The sequence below is a fragment of the Lepidochelys kempii genome, chromosome 7 (genome assembly GCF_965140285.1).
Source record: "Lepidochelys kempii isolate rLepKem1 chromosome 7, rLepKem1.hap1, whole genome shotgun sequence".
Classification (NCBI taxonomy): Eukaryota; Metazoa; Chordata; order Testudines; family Cheloniidae; genus Lepidochelys; species Lepidochelys kempii.
Genome location: NC_136386.1, coordinates 36,964,210 through 36,983,311, shown reverse-complemented (window position 1 = coordinate 36,983,311; position 19,102 = coordinate 36,964,210). Strand labels below are relative to the sequence as shown.

At 44.2% G+C, this 19,102-nt stretch overlaps 1 protein-coding gene across 3 annotated transcripts in view; it reads right to left on the bottom strand.

Annotated features, from left to right (window-relative positions):
• ACAD9 (acyl-CoA dehydrogenase family member 9) overlaps positions 1–18,574 on the bottom strand; it is a 62,570-nt gene extending 43,996 nt beyond the window's left edge. Inside the window, exons 1-3 of one of the 3 annotated variants that reach the window (XM_073352221.2) lie at positions 18,375–18,574; positions 8,308–8,401; positions 4,515–4,616 (exon numbers count right to left, since the gene is read on the bottom strand). In XM_073352221.2, the coding sequence (XP_073208322.1) occupies positions 4,515–4,616; positions 8,308–8,401; positions 18,375–18,500 (322 nt within the window). In that variant the 5' untranslated portion in view covers positions 18,501–18,574. The remainder of the gene's footprint in view (positions 1–4,514; positions 4,617–8,307; positions 8,402–18,374) is intronic. The other 2 variants (XM_073352220.2, XM_073352222.2) reach the window with 2 other exon arrangements.
• Between the last annotated feature and the right edge of the window lie 528 nt (positions 18,575–19,102).

Below are 19,102 nucleotides of genomic sequence, written 5' to 3'. Positions count from 1 at the left end.
ACTTACTTTCTACTGAAGTATGTAAACAAACTGGAGTTCTTGTTGGACAACAGGCTGTTCTTGCTATTAGAAGCATCCTTATTTGTCCATGGTATTGACAACAGTACGATTTTGTATAAATGAGACATGAAAGCAGCAGATATCTATTTTATAATACAAAGTTAATTAGTACCCAAATATTCTATTAGGTCTGCCTAAGGGTATGTCTACACTACGAAATTAGGTCGAATTTATAGAAGTTGGTTTTTTAGAAATCGGTTTTATATATTCGAGCGTGTGTCTCCCCACAGAAAATGCTCTAAGTGCATTAAGTGCATTAACTCGGCAGAGTGCTTCCACAGCACCGAGGCAAGTGTCGACTTCCGGAGTGTTGCACTGTGGGTAGCTATCCCACAGTTCCCGCAGTCTCTGGAAATGAGATTCAAAAGTTCGCGGTTCTTTTCCTGTCTACCTGGCCAGTGCATCCGAGTTGAGAGTGCTGTCCAGAGCGGTCACAATGGAGCACTCTGGGATAGCTCCCGGAGGCCAATACCGTCGAATTGTGTCCACAGTACCCCAAATTCGACCTGGCAAGGTAGATTTAAGTGCTAATCCACTTGTCGGGGTGAAGGAAATCGATTTTAAGAGCCCTTTAAGTCGAAAAAAGGGCTTCATCGTGTGGACAGGTGCAGGTTTACATCGATTTAACGCTGCTAAATTCGACCTAAAGTCCTAGTGTAGACCAGGGCTAAGCATCTGCCTTGTTGCACAGAACTAACTTTCAATACTTTCCAAAGTGACTTAAATAGAATGCAGGCGTTATCCAACTTGCTTTTATCATTGCTTTATGATGTAAATGTTTCCAGAACATGACCAACTTTGATGTCTCTTCTCTCTCACAGGAGGTTTTGGAGAGGTCAAGTTTGAAGCTGGATTCCTGTTACAAGCCTGATTTTCAAACCTACATCACCCCAGTGTCAAACTCAAAATAAACAGATATGAAATGTCACATGAAATTTTCCTGCAAAATGTCAGGCATAGAGGTTTTTGAAATACAGGAGTTCAAAATTTAACCTGAAGTAGATTTTTAAATTGATTTGCCTAGTTTTTTCTCTCTTCAAATATAAACATAAAAGTTGTCTCCAAAACAGCTTCACCTACAAACTTCAAAGGAATGACAGATGAACTAAGTCTGGGAAGAGAAGGAAAGTCACCCGGGAAACAAGAGGTTCAGTATGAGGAATGGAAGGAGGTAGCCACATGGGGAGGTGAGTGGCGGGGGGGGGGGGGGGAGCGCAGCGCATGGGGGGTACTCCTGTCATTGAACAGCTTAACAATTAAAAGTCTATGGTAAAGTAACTCCTCACTCAAAGTCGGCCCAGTTAACGTTATGTTGCTGATCAATTAGAGAACGTGCTCTTTTAAAGTTGTGCAATGCTCCTTTATAATGCTGTTTGGCAGCTGCCTGCTTTGTCCACTGTTTGCAGGAAGAGCAGCCCATTGGAGCTAGCTGGTGGGGGCTTAGAACCAGGGTGGACCAGCAGCCGCCCTATCAGCTCCCCACTCCCTTAAGTTCCCAGTGCGGCAGCCACCACCCAGCAGGCTGCCAATTGCTGGCAGTTCAGCTGTCCCTCTCCTCTCTGCCATGTGCTGCTCCTGCCCTGTGCCTTGGAGCTGCTCCACAAGTCTCCTGCTTGCTGTGCAGGGTCGGGGGGGAGGGGGGGGCTAATGTCAGAGTGAAAGTATGAAATACACAGTATAGGTAATCCAGTAATCTTAACTCTGACCTTTATTGCTACTATATCATATGACTGACAGTCTTCTTCACCCATCACAGGTTCATTTCATCAGTGACCACAAAAACTTTAATATCTTACTCTTAATTGTACAGAGGTTGCTCAGCCTCCATCCTCCTTATAGCTATACAGAGTCAAAGTAAAGACTAACAATTCCAGATTAAGCAGTATATTACTCAGTTTAAAAATTTCACATATTCAAGGCACAGATCATCCAGTTATGACTATTAGATGGAAAGAGCATGTAGTGAAAAAGCATAATTTAGTCTCAGACATTTATTAAACCAGTTACAAAACCACCTTTTATGGTTCACAAATTCACATTTTCAACACTTCATCAGGAAGCTGCACAAGCACAGTACCTTCTCCTACTTTGTGATTAGAGTTGAAGAGGTAAGAGTTAACATTGCCCTTGTGGTGCTGTAGCAGATTGTTCTGGTGCTCTCAAAAGCCTCCAATTACAAGAAGTTATTTTATTGGGGGGGGGGGGAGTCAGGCTAGTAAGCAACTTGGCTCTTTTATTTGAAATTTCCAGGTTCATATTTGTGTTTGAGGAAACATACATTTCAAGAGGTTTTTTTTTTGCTGAAGTATTAGTTTATTTGAAATTCAATCCCAGTTTTGTTTGTTTTTGCTGCGCCTGGCACTAACATTATTCAAGAGGTTATGCCAAATGAAAATTTTAAGCGACCAAGACTTAAGTCACATTTTTATAAATTAAAAGTACAATTGAAATCCACATCCAAACAAACATTAACTTACCAACCACAACTGTACATGACTTAACTTTATATACTGTGGATGTAACTGATTCAAATACAGAAGCCGTTTCCAATGTCTTCACTGTTTTCATATTCGTGAGCCTGGCGAATACACCAATGAGGCCCAGAGCCATGATTTCTATTTCTATTAATGTCTTATAATGAATGAGCTCAGGGGATAGGAGATAGGCTCATCATTAGATAAGCTGCTCATGTGTCATATCCGTCAGCGTCAAGAAGACATCTTTTGCTTTATGCCACTTGCTCATAAAGCAGATCACCACTCATTGATCTACTGGACATTAGTCCATATAGCAGATCTTTTGAACTGGAAAGACTGCTGGCACTTCTGGCAACACAGAAAAACTGTTATGGGACTGACCTGAAATTGAAATTCTAGGGCTCACTTCTGAGGATTTATTGTACCCCTCAGACCATCTTTCCCTTACAACCCTGGACTGATTTTTCCTAATCTACTTTTAGAATGCAATCATGTCCCATTTCATAGGAAGTGATTACAAAAAATTCTTATGCCAGAATTTTGTTTTTACAAAATTGAAGACAGGATTGTAAACACAGCATGAACGAACCAGCAACTCTCATACAGAGGCTTATGCTAGATCAGATTCTCTTTCACAAAAGGATTGTCCTAAGTTTGATTAATGTAATTAGTGTTATATGATGTATCCATTTCACTATGATACATCTCAGCGCGTTTCCTCCTGGTGCACTAACCCACTCAGCATTGTATGTCTACTAAAATATTTCAATATAGACCACATACAAAAAGGTGAAGAGAAAAAGCTAGAAGATGTTTGGAAAAAGCCCGAGATCCCCCCACAGAAATGGCGTCTAATTAGCTACCTGTATGTAAACACAGCTATTGTCTGATGATAGTATTAGTTGTGCACACAGACTTTAGATTTTTCAAAAATTTCTCTGACATTAACAGTAGAAGACCCATTTGGCATTACAAAGACTGTTTTAAGACTACTAGAGCAGTAGATAATTTAATGTATTCTAAGACAAAATTAAACCTGCTATGAATTCTAGTGACTAGCATGACTCAATTTCATTAATAAAAAAAACTCTTCCATTTTTTCTTTTTAGTTATTTGTGTTATGTATTAGTCTTGGAACGGGATCAAATGGATGCTGTTCTCAGATCTTTGCAGAAGAAAGATTTGCATCTCTGTTGCACTCATGAGAAATTAAACAAAAATAAGTAATAGGTCAACTTGCATGCATCAACACACAAGAGTATGGTTAAAAGAAGATATAAACTAAATCACAAGAATTCTGAGTTAGGTCTTCTTCCAGCTTTATTCAGCACTATTATACTCACTGCAACAAATACGTTGTAGTTCAAGTTGTCCTTCATACACCACATACCCAGGCCAAACTAGTTTTTAAAGCCACTGTCCCATCCTCCTTCAAATCTCTGTTTAAGACCGCTAGGCAAGCGATCTCATTTCTTATTTTACATCTTGATAAAAAAAAAATTATAACACTCTCAAGACCACCTCACTGTGCACATATGAGGGCATGAAAACATATTCCTCGTCCTCTCTCCGCAACTCTGGGCGTTTACTCCATTGAGGAACTAGTGCCCCTGGCCCACAGACACTTCTGAAGCTGAAGACAGGGTTTTTTGGTTTAATAAAATACAACTATGTCTCAACACAGCTATTAAGTTTTTAAAATGGACAAATGGGTTCCTTGCTTACTTGAGTGAGTCAAAGGTAGTGGCTTCGATATTGACAGTTCCATCAGACACCATAGTTTGTCTGGTAAGCCAGTGTTATGTATGCATTTTGAGCAAGTGCTGTGAGACTGAGATGCCCATGCAACACCAAGCCCTCCTCATTTCAGCCAAGGACTTGAAAACAGGGGGAAGTGGCATGTGATGCCTTATGGTGCATTTTGTGTTGAAAGGAAGAAATTGTTTGGCTCTACTTTCAGTATCTTTTTTTACTCACCATATTCCTCTGGAACCTGCATGCCAAAGAGTCCAAGGCTCTTCAATCCTTTTAGAGTTTCTGGTGGGATTTTAGCATCTTGGTCAATCTTCGTAGAGTCCACTGAAAATAGAAGTATGACTGGTTACAGCAAGTGTGCCTCACAAGAGTATTTGCATCAGTGCAAAGCAGGCAGGCTACAACAGCACTCTCAATACCATGGCATGTTAATAGCAGCATAACCTCTATTCCCAATCATCAACATGAGAGCATAGACCTGCAAAACAGGATATGGCTAATGGAAAAAGGAGCAATCAGAGTGTCTCACCTGCCCCCAAGCCCTCAACAAGTATTCTCCTCTAGCATCTCAAAGCATCCTCAGCAGCAAACCAGACTACATGTTCAGCACTCTAGCTTTTGACTCATGCTCCAACAGATGCGCACATGCTTCACCCATTTAACTTTACAGAAACTGCTCCTATTAGCTTCAGACTGCCTTTAACAATGGCTAACATGCCCCAACCCCTCACTCCCCTGAATCTGGAAAAGTATTAAACAGCCCCCCAGCAATCATTAGGCACTATACCATTACGGCTCACTACCAGTTTTGAAGTAGATGCAAGGTGGAATACAGTGACCCACTGCATACGGAGGTTACCACTACACTGCAGGGAAATAAAACCCCTCAGGTACATTCCTGTAAGAAGTTACTTGACCTCACAATTCTGCTTCTACTCGTTCTAGTCCAGGGGCGGGCAAACTGGTATGGTGGGACATGAATGCTCACAAAATTGCAGTTGGGGTGGGGGGAGGGGGAGGGAGAGGAGAGGGCTCTGGGATGGGGCCAGAAATGAGGAGTTCAGGGTGCGGGAGGGGGTGGTGGAATGGGGTGCGTAGGGGAGGGCTCCTGCTGGGGATGCTGGCTCTGGGGTGGGGCTAGGGATGAGGAGTTTGGGGTGTAGGAGGGTGCTCTGGGCTGGGACCGAAGGGTTCGGAAGGTGGGAGGGGGATCAGGGTTGGGGTGTGGGGAGAGGCGCAGGGGTGCAGGCTCCGGGCAGCACTTAGCTCAAGTGGCTCCTGGAAGCAGTGGCCATGTCCCTCTTCCGGCTCCTATGCAGAGCTGCGGCCAGGCAGCTCTGCACGCTGCCCCATCCGCAGGTGCCACCCCTGCAGCTCCCATTGGCTGCAGTTCCTGGCCAATGGGAGCTGCAGAGACGTCGCTTCAGGCAGGGGCAGCGTGCAGAGTGGAGCAGCCTGGCTGTCCCTACGCATAGGAGCTGGAGTGGGGCCATGACACTGCTTCCAGGAGCCACATGGAGTGGCCCCCAACCTTGCTCCCCAGCTAGAGTGCTGGAGCAGGGCAAGCCACATATCCCACTCCCCAGCAGGAGCTCGAGGGCTGGATTAAACAGTTGGTGAGCCGGATCCGGCCTGTGGGCTGTAGTTTGCCCACCTCTGTTCTAGTTCCTAAGGCAGTAATAGTGGGAGAGAATTTGAGCCAACTCCTCTCTTCATGGTGGCTCCTGGATAGCACATAACAGCCCTTGGAATCTTCCAGTTGTTTCTTACATAGTAAGAAGAGAACGCTCCACAAAAAAAATAAGACTGAAGAGATTTCTGCAAGAACGAGCTCTACTCAGCTGAAACAGTTCTCCAGCTGAAGAGGCACAGCTCTTCACGGTGCTCCTTCCCTGACTGCATTCAAGAAGGAACTGACTGGAAGGTTTCAATGACAGAAGTTATACTCCAAGTGGTGACACATGAATAGTAGGGCCTTGGAAGTGGGGAGAATCTATAGCTTTTTTAACCATGTTGAACATTTCTTTGCATATTCAGGTGTACACTAGCATGAAGCATTAGAATAGTATAAGAAATTCCACAATTCCAAAACACTGGGATAAAGAAAAAAAACAACTCGGAATTTGTCACAGAACAGCCTCAAGAACATTTATCCCAATAAATTTTAATAGATTGGGTAGTTTTTAAGCAAGAACAGATCTGGTTCTTGCCAGTTGCACAGCTGCCCATTAGGTCCTCAAGAATAGCAAGCATGTAAACTGACAAGAATTTCATTAGTTTTCATTACGGTATGTTGCTGTTCAGCAGCAGAGGCTGAAGCTATCCTGCCGAAAAAAAATTCTTGAGGGAAAAAAGCAAATCCTGCAGAGTCCAGTGGCACTTCCCTGAGAAAGATTCCTATTCATCACAGGCAGGGGACTTAACAAGGACTGCATGAGGTAGAAGGGGTCAACCACAATGCTTGGTTGAGGGATGAAATTCAGTCAGAAAACATAACATTGTAACAAAGCAACTGATTTTTTGTAATGGTTTAGGCTACAACGCACATCATATCAAGAATATACTTGGGTTATAATTAGCTGATTTGGGAGAGAAAAGCGTTTGTTGTTTACTTGTTCATTCACTAGAGTGATACAGACATCTGCATGGTGTATGAGAATTGCCAAGCTTCAGAGATTCTGCTCAGTTGAATTTCTTTGCTCAGTGCCAACTGTATCAAATTTCCAAGCGCTTAGGCAGCTTTCCAGTTTTTTTTTTGCTGCTCAGAATTATCCCTGAATATCTAACCAGAAATGGCAGAGTACCCAAACAAAATTAAATCATTTTCACCATCAACTAGACCGTGTAACCTAATGTTTTTCATTTCTCCATTACATAATGACAGGTTTCAGAGTAACAGCCGTGTTAGTCTGTATTCGCAAAAAGAAAAGGAGTACTTGTGGCACCTTAGAGACTAACCAATTTATTTGAGCATAAGCATAAGCTTTATTTGAGCATAAGCATAAGCTTTATTTGAGCATAAGCATAAGCTTTATTTGAGCTACAGCTCACTTCATTGGATGCATCCGATGAAGTGAGCTGTAGCTCACGAACGCTTATGCTCAAATAAATTGGTTAGTCTCTAAGGTGCCACAAGTACTCCTTTTCATTTCTCCATTAAATATCAGCTCTTAAACTGACTGAAGAGTATTTGTTTATTTTTTGATTTCATGGCCCTCTAAATATGCATTGTCTTCTCTGTCACTCTTAAGAATTTCTTGAGTTTTAGCTTAAATTGCTGAATTATTCCATTGAACAGGGACATAGTCACTGGCTGCTAGTTGGCCCAATAGCCTCAGGAGTTTTAATCCACGTCATGACCCTGGACTTCCTCCGAGTCTTTGGGGAAGTCAGAAGCTTTGCCCCACACTTGCCATCTGGAAATTGGGGGTGATACTGCTTAACTACGTCAGAAGTGAAAATAAGTGCTTGTAAAGAAATTAGGAGCTATTCAACAATGTTTCTCTGAGAGAACAGAGAAAAAATTAAACATTTAATCACACTGTGCCTTTGCTAAGCAAAAAGTTCTCATCAATTTTCCAAAACAGATTCACTGATCTAGTTAGTATTGCAGAACATCTATTTTTATATGCTCATAGCTTCTGAAATAGTCACTCTTTCTGCTTGCCTCTGCTGAATTTGGTTGGAAAAAGATGAGCAAAATCAGATGCTTATAAATTACAGGACAGTGAAAGGAACACACTTTTAAAGGGAAAAGCAGTTTCAATTCTTACATTTGCCCCAGAGCCCTCCTTTCAAATTTTTGTGGTTTTACAATAATTTTCTTATTTCTCTCCTCTTTGATGCATGAGTGAACTGAACAAAAAGAGAAAATTGACTATGCAAGGGAAAACAGTGACACTATACAAGTCATGATAAATGCACAAAGTGTAACAGTGTTTCCTTTTTAGTATTTCAATTATAGTAATATCACTAATTAGAAACCATTTGTATGGAAAAAGATGAATAACCATACCTTCCTCACTGAAGAATTTTTCTACTGGTCCTACAAACTGGTTGATTTCTTCTAATTCTTCATTAGAAATCTCTGGATAAGGGAAAACTTCCTCCTAAAACGTCAGAGTATAATATGATTACGGTAATTTAAAATAAAAAGCAGGCTGAAGAAGAACATGTGGCTTTTAGATGTTAACCTCTAAAAACAAAAATTGTGGAAAATGTTTACAGGAATTCAGGTAGTCTCAAATAAGCAAACTTAAGTAAATGAAAGATACTTGTTCTGTATTGAAAACTACATTTTTCAATTGTACTGCATGTTGAAACAAACGAGGAATAGCATCTGAAAATGAAAAACTGGGGTGAAGGAAAACTGCTCATATACAAGAAAGTGTGCTAACAGGTAAAATGAGCGACCAACAAGTACATACTTGAGTAACCACATGACCCTGTTACCAGAATCCTGTTTTACCAATTAGTACACATTTTTGTTTATGGCCCTCACTTGGGCCAATTTTAGACTGTAAGCTCCTTGGGGCAGGGACGATATATACTAGTTTTGTGAAACTCTTAGCACATCGTTGGGTGCTCAATAATAGAGTGCATGGATTAGCACAATGCAGTTCCGCTTTGCTCCAGTCTCTCCCTCACACAAGGGGTTTTTCATTGCAAGTTGGAGGCATTACAATCTTTAGACTTGAATAAAGAGAAAATTATGAGCAGCTAATAAGAGATGTGAAATATCGCTAAAGTGACAGTGTTCCTACTCCCTTACCCTGCCTTCTCAAAACAAAACTCCCCTTTGCAAGACCATGTCATTCTCTCTTCACTCAAGTACTCCTAAAGGAGTGTGGAGACAACACTTAGGATTTGGTAACTTCTAAAATTTTCAGAAAAGGACCAATGTATAGAAAATTTGCTATATCAGGAGGAGCTGAGTATGAAATAAGTGATGGTCAGGCTCTATGGGACGAAATTTGTTTGCTTGATTTCCACGATCCTTTCCTTGACACGACATGGTTTGTTCTGGAAGATCACAAAGTGCTGCTAACCTCACATTACTGAATTTGGTTAATGCCTCTTGTGGATTTGTTTGGCTCAATTTAAGTTCATATTTCAAGAATCCTTCTTTTGATTAATAATAAATTTAATTTGGAGTTTATCTATTCTGATAGTACATAAGAATGGCCATACTGGGTCAGACCAAAGGTCCATCCAGCCCAGTAACCTGTCTACCGACAGTGGCCAATGCCAGGTGCCCCAGAGGGAGTGAACCTAACAGGCAATGATCAAAGTGATCTCTTTCCTGCCATCCATCTCCACCCTCTGACAGACAGAGGCTAGGGACATCATTCCTTACCCATCCTGGCTAATAGCCATTAATGGACTTGATCTACATGAATTTATCCAGTTCTCTTTTAAACCCTGTTATAGTCCTAGCCTTCACAACCTGCTCAAGCAAGGAGTTCCACAGGTTGACTGTGCGCTGAGTGAAGAAGAACTTCCTTTTATTTGATTTAAACCTGCTGCCCATTAATTTCATTTGGTGGCCCCTAGTTCTTATACTATGGGAACAAGTAAATAACTTTTCTTTATTCACTTTCTCCACACCACTCATGATTTTATATACCCTTAGTCTCCTCTTTTCCAAGCTGAAAAGTCCTAGCCTCTTTAATTTCTCCTCATATGGGATCTGTTCCAAACCCCTAATCATTTTAGTTGCTCTTTTCTGAACCTTTTCTAATGCCAGTATATCTTTTTTGAGATGAGGGGACCACATCTGTACTCAGTATTCAAGATGTGGGCATACCCTGGATTTATATAAGAGCAATAAGATATTCTCCATCCTATTCTCTATCCCTTTTAAAATGATTCCTAACATCCCATTTGCTTTTTTGACTGCCGCTGCACACTGCGTGGACATCTTCTGAGACCTATCCACGAGGACTCCAAGATCTTTCTCCTGATTAGTTGTAGCTAAATTAGCCCCCATCATATTGTATGAATAGTTGGGATTATTTTTTCCAATGTGCATTACTTTACATTTTCCATATTAAATTTCATTGCCATTTTGTTGCCCAATCACTTAGTTTTGTGAGATCTTTTTGAAGTTCTTCACAGTCTACTTTGGTCTTAACTATCTTGAGAAGTTTAGTATCGTCTGCAAACTTAGGTACCTCACTATTTACCCCTTTCTCCAGATCATTTATGAATAAGTTGTATAGGATTGGTCCTAGGACTGACCCTTGGGGAACACCACTAGTTACCCCTCTCCATTCTGAAAATTTACCATTTATTCCTACCCTTTGTTCTCTGTCTTTTAACCAGTTCTCAATCCATGAAATGATCTTCCCTCTTATCCCATGACAACTTAATTTACGTAGGAGCCTTTGGTGAGGGACCTTGTCAAGGCTTTCTGGAAATCTAAGTACACTATGTCCACTGGATCCCCCTTGTCCACATGTTTGTTGACCCTGTCAAAGAACTCTAATAAATTAGCAAGACATGATTTCCCTTTTCAGAAACCAGGTTGACCTTTGCCCAACAATTTATGTTCTTCTATGTGTCTGACAATTTTATTCTTTACTATTGTTTCAACTAATTTGCCCAGTACTGACGTTAGACTTACCGTTCTGTAATTGCTGGGATCACCTCTAGAGCCCTTTTTAAATATTGGCGTTACATTAGCTATCTTCCAGTCATTGAGTACAGAAGCTGATTTAAAGGACAGGTTACAAACCATAGTTAATAGTTCCACAATTTCACATTTGAGTTCTTTCAAAACTCTTGGGTGAATGCCATCTGGTCCCAGTGACTTGTTACTGTTAAGTTTATCAATTAATTCCAAAACCTCCTCTAGTGACCCTTCAATCTGTAACAATTCTACAGATTTGTCACCTGCAAACGATGGGTCAGGCTTGGGAATCTCCCTAACATCCTCAGCCGTGAAGACTGAAGCAAAGAATTCATTTATTTTCTCTGCAATGACTTTATCGTCTTTAAGTTCTCCTTTTGTATCTCGATCATCCAGGGGCCCCACTGGTTGTTTAGCAGGCTTCCTGCTTCTGATGTACTGAAAAAAACATTTAATAATTACCTTTTGAGTTTTTGGCTAGCTGTTCTTCAAACTCTTTTTTTGGCTCTTATTATATTTTTACACTTACCGGATATACTCGATCATAAGCCGGTTTGTTTATAAGCCGACCCCGCCAAGATAGATAAGTAAAAATGGAAAATTTTTATGATGCATTCATAAGCTGACCCTATAATTCAGGGGTCAGCAAACTTTGGCTCCTGGACCATCAGGATAAGCTGCTGGCGGGCCGAGATGGTTTGTTTACCTTGAGCGTCCGCAGGCACAGAGGTAAACCTAAGAAAACAAAGCGTCCCGGCGCGCCAGCTGTTCACCCTGCTGGGCCGGGACAGCATCTGGGGGAGAAGCAACCCCTGTGACCACCACCCCATGATCCCACCCCTAGACCAGGACCCCCACACTCCTCCCATCCCATCCCATCCCTTCCCATCTTAGCTGGGGTGGGCCAGGGGAGGATGTCTCTGGCGTGGCCGCAGCGTGCTCCAGCGGGCTGGGCCGGGCGGTGCGGCCGCAGAGTGCCAGCCCCGAAGCTGCAGCTTCTTCGGAGGCTGGGGGGAGAGCAGCGTGGCCAGAAGCGGAGAGATTCTGGCCCCACCTCTTTCCTTCTGACTCTGCTGCCGCTCCTTGCTCCCTCTGTTGGGGTGGGGGCTGTGTCCCACCTCTCCCTCTCTATACCTGTTCATAAGCCGACCCTCTTTTCTGATGCTTCCCTTTTTTACTAAAAAAATTTGGCTTATTAACGAGCATATACGGTAATTTGGCAGTGTTTATGCTCCTTGGCTTGTTTAAGGGCACAGAAGAAAAGCTAATGCTCTTCGAACACTATAAAGGATCCAGTCTTGTTCCCAGTGAAGTCTATGGCAAAAATCCCATTACTATCAGTGAGTGGAGGGCATTACTTCAGAAGTAAGTTCCATGACATTTAATTGTCTGATAATTAGTATATCATTTAGCTACCCATTTCTATTTTAAAGAAAATTTACTATACTTTAAAACATTAAGCAATGAACTTGGTTGCTTAGCAGGGTGGATAAAAATCAATGATTTTTTAAAATAAAAAAATCAAAATTTTGATAAAATTCTTTTTGATGAAAAAAGCAATCTAAAGATAGTTTTAATTAAATCACATTATAGCTCAAAGATCTCTCACCATTGAATAGGGATTATATATTCTAATTCTATAGTATGAGACCATATATTCACGTAATGTTTAAGAAAAGTTTTGTAAATGAGTTTCAATAGTTGATGGATCCTGGAACCCCATAAAATTGTGTCCACAGACTTCTGTATAGATTATTTTGGTTAATCTTTCTATCTGCCCAATGGGACTCAGTGGTCAGTCTAGAACAGGGGTGGGCAAACTTTTTGGCCAGAGGGCCACATCTGGGTCGGGAAATTGCACGCAGGGCCACGAATGTAGGGTGGGGCAAGGAGTTAGGGTATGGGAGGGAGTGCAGTGTGCAGGAAAGGGCTCAGGGCAAGTGGTTGGGGGTGCAAGAGCAGTCTTAAGGCACAGGAGGGGTGCAGGATTACGAGGGGGCTCAGGGCATGGGATTGGGGTGTAGGAGGGGTTCGGGGTATGGGCTCTGGCCCAGTGCTGCTTACTTTGAGCAGCTCCAGGGTGGCAGCGGCACGCAGCGGAGCTAAGGCAGGCTCCCTGACTACCTTGGCCCCACACTGCTCCCGGAAGCAGCCAGCACCACATCCCTGCAGCCCCTTGGGGAGGGGAGGGGCAGAGGGCTCCACGCGCTGCCCTTGTCTGCAGGTACCTCCCCTGAAGCACTCATTGGCCGCGGCTCTCTGTTCCCGGCCAATGGGAGCTGCGGAGGGCGGTGCCTGCAGGCACAGACAGCACACGGAGCCCTCTGCCCTTGCTCCCCCAAGGGCCGCAGGGACGTGGCGCCGGCTGCTTCCAGAAGCGGTGTGGGGCCAGGGCAGGCAGGAAGCCTACCTTGGCGCCACAGGGGTGGCAATCCTGCGGAGCAGTTTCAAAGCCCTGACGGGCCAGATCCAGCCCACGGGCTATAATTTGCCCATCCTGATCTAGAAGATACCATCAAAGATGCTTAGTTTTGCAGTTCTCAAACTGTGTATGTGTCTCCCCAGAGATAACATGCTTGTTAACAGCAAAAACCAACAAACCAACCTCAACCCTATTGTCCCTCTGACTCTGTGTACATACATTTGCAATCCCTTACCTTTCTAAAAGTGTAAAGTTTCAAAAAGTTCAATGAATAAAAGATGGTTGGGGGTGGAACAGATCTGGACAAGGAGCAGAAGTCTGGAGATAAATGTGAGAAGGGAGGGACAGGCCGTAGAAACAACAGTGGAACTAACCAATTTGTTTGAGCATAAGCTTTCGTGAGCTACAACTCACTTCATTGGATGCATACTGTGGAAACTGCAGAAGACATTATATACACAGAGACCATGAAACAATACCTCCTCCTCCCACCCCACTCTCCTGCTGGTAATAGCTTATCTAAAGTGATCACTCTCCTTACAATGTGTATGATAATCAAGTTGAGCCATTTCCAGCACAAATCCAGGTTTTCTCACCCCCCGCCCCACACACACAAACTCACTCTCCTGCTGGTAATAGCCAATCCAAAGTGACCACTCTCAATGTAAAGAGTACTCAATGTACTGTCTTCTGCAGTTTCCACAATATGCATCCGATGAAGTGAGCTGTAGCTCACGAAAGCTTATGCTCAAATAAATTGGTTAGTTTCTAAGGTGCCACAAGTACTCCTTTTCTTTTTGCGAATACAGACTAACATGGCTGTTACTCTGAAACAGTGGAACTGTTTGAGCAGCACATTACAGAAGTCTTGAGGTCTTTCTGAGCGTAGCCTATAATGGCAGCAGGCCATAAAAGAGACCCACTTTGGGAATAAGAACCATTCAAGAAATATGTTTGCTGATCACGTTTTAAAGAAAGTCACACCAGTGAATTGGTGGAAGTCACTTAAGCACTTGGATTCAGAGACTAGTGAAGTGATAATCTCACTTTTAACAGCAGTAGCTTCTTCTGCCGGTGTAGAAAGTCCAAAGGAAGAAAATATTCTAATTCATTCCAAATTGAGAAATCGTTTGGGACCTGAAAAAGCAGGAAAGCTTGTTTTTCTTTTCCAGATTATGAAAAAAATAGGAAAATGAAGATGAAGATAACTGAGTTAGCTACAGAAGCCAATATTTTAAGTTTCTCATGTTGACCTGGCTGACATAGTTGATTTAATTTTTTTTTAAATATTTCATTTAACTATTTTAATTAACAATTTTAACAAAAACAAACCTGATTTTAAAAAACTTGAATTCAACAATTCATATGCTCATTTTGTTAAATTATATGTTTACGGTTAAAAAAATCCAGAATACATAACGTGGTTATTTTAGTTAAATAAAACAATTTAAAATGTCCGTCTGGTGATGTTTTCCTAATACAGCGTGGCAAGAAAATCCTCCAAATATTAATGATTAACCTGTTGAACTGGAGATAAATAGTTTACCTCCCAATGACTTCATAAGTATCTGCTTCAATTACCTTTGGTAAATAAAATAACCAAACAATCATTCATTTTCTGATATAGTTGTAAAACTAATCTGAAAAGTTTTCAAAATAAATCACTTTAAAAATGTATAGTGTGTACCTTCTAAAAATGAAGCCTACATCTATCTCTGAGTTGTGAAGCTTATGTATGTATTAAGGTTATAGCAACCAACAAGAATGCTCTTATGTAGAAATCCATGATTAAATCATGTCTTCCTGATTAGTGATTTAAGTCAAATCCACTCTGTTGCTTAGTATGTCCTTCAATTATTTTCTCCCCTTTCTTCAAAACAAAAACTGAAGCATTAATATTAATTGCATAACGTGTGAAAGAGCAATTTCCTGACATGAAGGCTGGCAATCTTGTATTGTCCACACGTATATATTATACACTCCTTCTTTGTCATCTGTGGCTTGTGAGGGGAAAGGCCTTAATTTACTGCCACCTACTCACTAGATGCCAATGTTAAAAATGAAGGCATTGAACAGGGCCTGGGAACTGCATTCTGGAAAGAAATGGGCACTTAATAGAGTGATGTTCCAGAGGACCATTCTGATACGCCTCATTTTTCACAATGGCTGTGGCTAGCTCTGGGCAGAAGTGACACTGTTTCATTGTGCTGCTCAAAAGACAACATCAGCAGGGGCAGGGTTCAAAGGAAGAAGGGCAAAGAGAAAATATAGACTATGTACATTGTGTAACAGAGGTTTCATCCCCAAGGGCACACTTAACTACCAACAAGCAATGGAAACTTGAGTATGTGCCTCTGTAGCTGCCTTTCCAACAGTTCATCGAAATGTGGAAGTGAAACTGACCACACAATTAAATCTTCCTTTAGATATAATATAAAGAACTCACCTTTATACAAGTTCTGTTTCCTAACAATTTAAACTAACAAAAAGTGAAGTGCTAAGCATGTTTTTACTGTCAAATCAGATAACCCAGAAGTATAGAATCCAGAATTTTGGACCTTATGCAATCTCCGTAGAATAAAGTGTAACTTCTAAAGGAAAGAAATTAAGTTTCAGAATGATTTCAGTCTGTATACAAATACTGGCTCTATTATTTGTTAAGCACCTAGAATATGCCTGGCACTGTACAGTACACAGAAGAATATAGAGTCCCAAACTCCAAAACATTACAACCTAGATGACAGATCCACAGCATCTGGAATACACTGGCAAGAGGGGGAGACAACTTTGCTTTTTTCCTCTTTAGTTATAAACTTACTCCTTGTAAGTCTCATTGTAGAAGTGGTTTCTTAAAAAGGACTTAAATGAAGAAAGGGTGGCAGGTTGGTAAACTAGAATGGGGAGCGTGTTCCACATATAAAGGGAAACCACAGTAAATTGCACAGAGATGCAAATAGGAGGAAATTATGAACACAGTATCACTTGTGGTGAAGAGGGGACAATAGCAGACCAGGTAATAGATGAAAATCAGGATGAAAATGTGAAAGACTATGAATGGAGTCTGAACAAACTGGTGTGTTTGGGGACTAGTGTAGGGATTCAAATGAAGGGGAAGACATGATCAGATTAATTGGCTAGAAGATAGTTTTGGCAACTACACTTTGGACACCATTAAGAGGAGCAATAAGCATGTCAGTGTGGTTGAAGAAGAGGTTATAGTAATCCAGAAGGGAGAGGATTAGCAAATCACTTAAAAAAACCAAACAAACCTAAAGTCTATCTAGCAGGTGCTGTCCTATAGGTCAGAGTGCAAGATAAACTGTCTCCTTTCCCTTGTGCACCATTCAGGCCACATTCACTTTTATAGCAGATCTTCGTACCTGTTCCTGACCCCACAATCTGAAACATATCTCCTAATGCTCCAACTTGAATACCAAATGACTCGAGTAAGCCGCCACACAGTACATCTATATTAGCAAGTGTTTTACTCATTATTAGCAACTGGTGTTATCAGCAGCTAAACACAAGGGTAAGTAGCATGCATTTTTACCACCAAATAGTTACTCAACATAGTGTTAAAATCCTTGCAAGCCGTTTCTAATAGCATTCCCATTGTTGCTAGCACCAAAGGAAGATTTTCAGAAAAAACTTAGTGTATAGGAAGCGTAGATGTGTTTCACATGGTGCAAAATGCTCTGGTGGGAGGTCCTCTTACTCTAGAATCTGGGTCCCCCAACTGGACCATGACAAGTGTAGAGACAGTGAATAGGTGGTCTCATTTACACAGATCACTCAGGTAACAGCTACTCCTGAGCTGCTCCTGTACAGATAAGAGCCAGGCTGTAAATCATTGTCTGCACATAGAGAACAGGGGATGAAACGGCTCCATTCCATGCAGGAGAAAGGCTGGGGCTGTGAGGGGTCCCCCGAAGGGAGAGGCACCAGGGTGGGACAACCTGGAAGGAGGCCCCAGAGAACGATGTGGCCTGGAGGAGAACCCTGAGGAGACAAACAGCCAGGGGTATCCCAGCAAAGGGAAGAGAGTCCCCAGGGGCTGGGCACAGTTGCAAGGAGGGTGCTTGCAGCCCCAAGAGTGCCCCAGCAAGAGAAGAGTCCCCAGGGGCTGGGCACAGTCACTGGTGGGGAACCTGAGCGGTGCTCCAGCAAAGGGAGGAGACACCCCAGGGGACAGGCACCGTTGCAAGGGGCGTGCTGGCAGCCCTGGGACTGCCCCAGAGAGAGGAGAAAAGTCCCCAGGAGCCAGACACAGTCCGTGGTGGGGCGGGGGCTGGGAGCCCCAGGGGTGCCCCCATGGAAGGGAGGAGACACCCCAGGGATCAGACACAATCAGCTGCAGGGCGGGGGCTGGGAGCCCCAGAGGTGCCCCAGCGAGGGGAGGAGACACCCCCAGGGGCCGGGAAGTCAGTGGCGGGGGCTGGGAGCCCCAGAGGTGCCCCAGCGAGGGGAGGAGACACCCCCAGGGGCCGGGAAGTCAGTGGCGGGGGCTGGCAGCCCCAGAGGTGCCCCAGCGAGGGGAGGAGACACCCCCAGGGGCCGGGAAGTCAGTGGCGGGGGCTGGCAGCCCCAGAGGTGCCCCAGCGAGGGGAGGAGACACCCCCAGGGGCCGGGAAGTCAGTGGCGGGGGCTGGCAGCCCCAGAGGTGCCCCAGCGAGGGGAGGAGACACCCCCAGGGGCCGGGAAGTCAGTGGCGGGGGCTGGCAGCCCCAGAGGTGCCCCAGCGAGGGGAGGAGACACCCCCAGGGGCCGGGAAGTCAGTGGCGGGGGCTGGGAGCCCCAGAGGTGCCCCAGCGAGGGGAGGAGACACCCCCAGGGGCCGGGAAGTCAGTGGCGGGGGCTGGCAGCCCCAGAGGTGCCCCAGCGAGGGGAGGAGACACCCCCAGGGGCCGGGAAGTCAGTGGCGGGGGCTGGCAGCCCCAGAGGTGCCCCAGCGAGGGGAGGAGACACCCCCAGGGGCCGGGCACAGTTGCGGAGGGTGCTGGGAGCCCGGGCTCGTCTCCCTCAACCTCACCTTCCGCAGCTTCCCCAGGAAAAGCTCCTTGGCGTAGGCACTGCGGAGGCCGCCAGTGCGTAGCTGCCTGGCCCCGGGGGGGAACGCGGCGCGCGCCGCCCGCAGTAGAAGGCTGAGGCCGCTCATGTCCGACCGGGTCACTGTGCCCCTAGGCAGTGCCCGAAACCGGCATGGCTCCGCCCACTGCCTAGGGAAGCCGTCAGGGGCGCGCGCTGATGACGCATCAGATGGGTCACGTGACACAAACCCCTCTCAACCCCTCCCTCCTGCAGATGGGCTTGAGGCGGGCACCATGTGCCCCGCCCCTCACACGCCACCCCCCCCCCCGCGCAGCCAGTCACACCATTCAGGCCACGCCCCCAGCAGTACATTGGCCTGCGGTTGTGCCCATCAGGCCGGAGCCGGGGCCGTCTGGGTTCAGAGGCGATCCGGGACTAAGCTAGCGCGGGAGCAGGCCGGGGAAGCCTTGTGAGGGATGCCTAGGCATCCTGCTGGCCCCTGCCTAGCTGTTCCTTAGACCCCCAGCTCCTGGAGTCTTGGGAAGCTCAGCCCTTTTTTTTTTTTTTTAAAAAGGGGATGTTCTTGGCCCGGCTGGCTCCAGGAAAAAACTGGCCACAGGAAAACACCCTCAACACATTCATTGCTAAAAAAAATCTCATTGTTTCAAGCATAAGCTTTTCGTGAGCTACAGCCGATGAAGTGAGCTGTAGCTTGCGAAAGCTCATGCT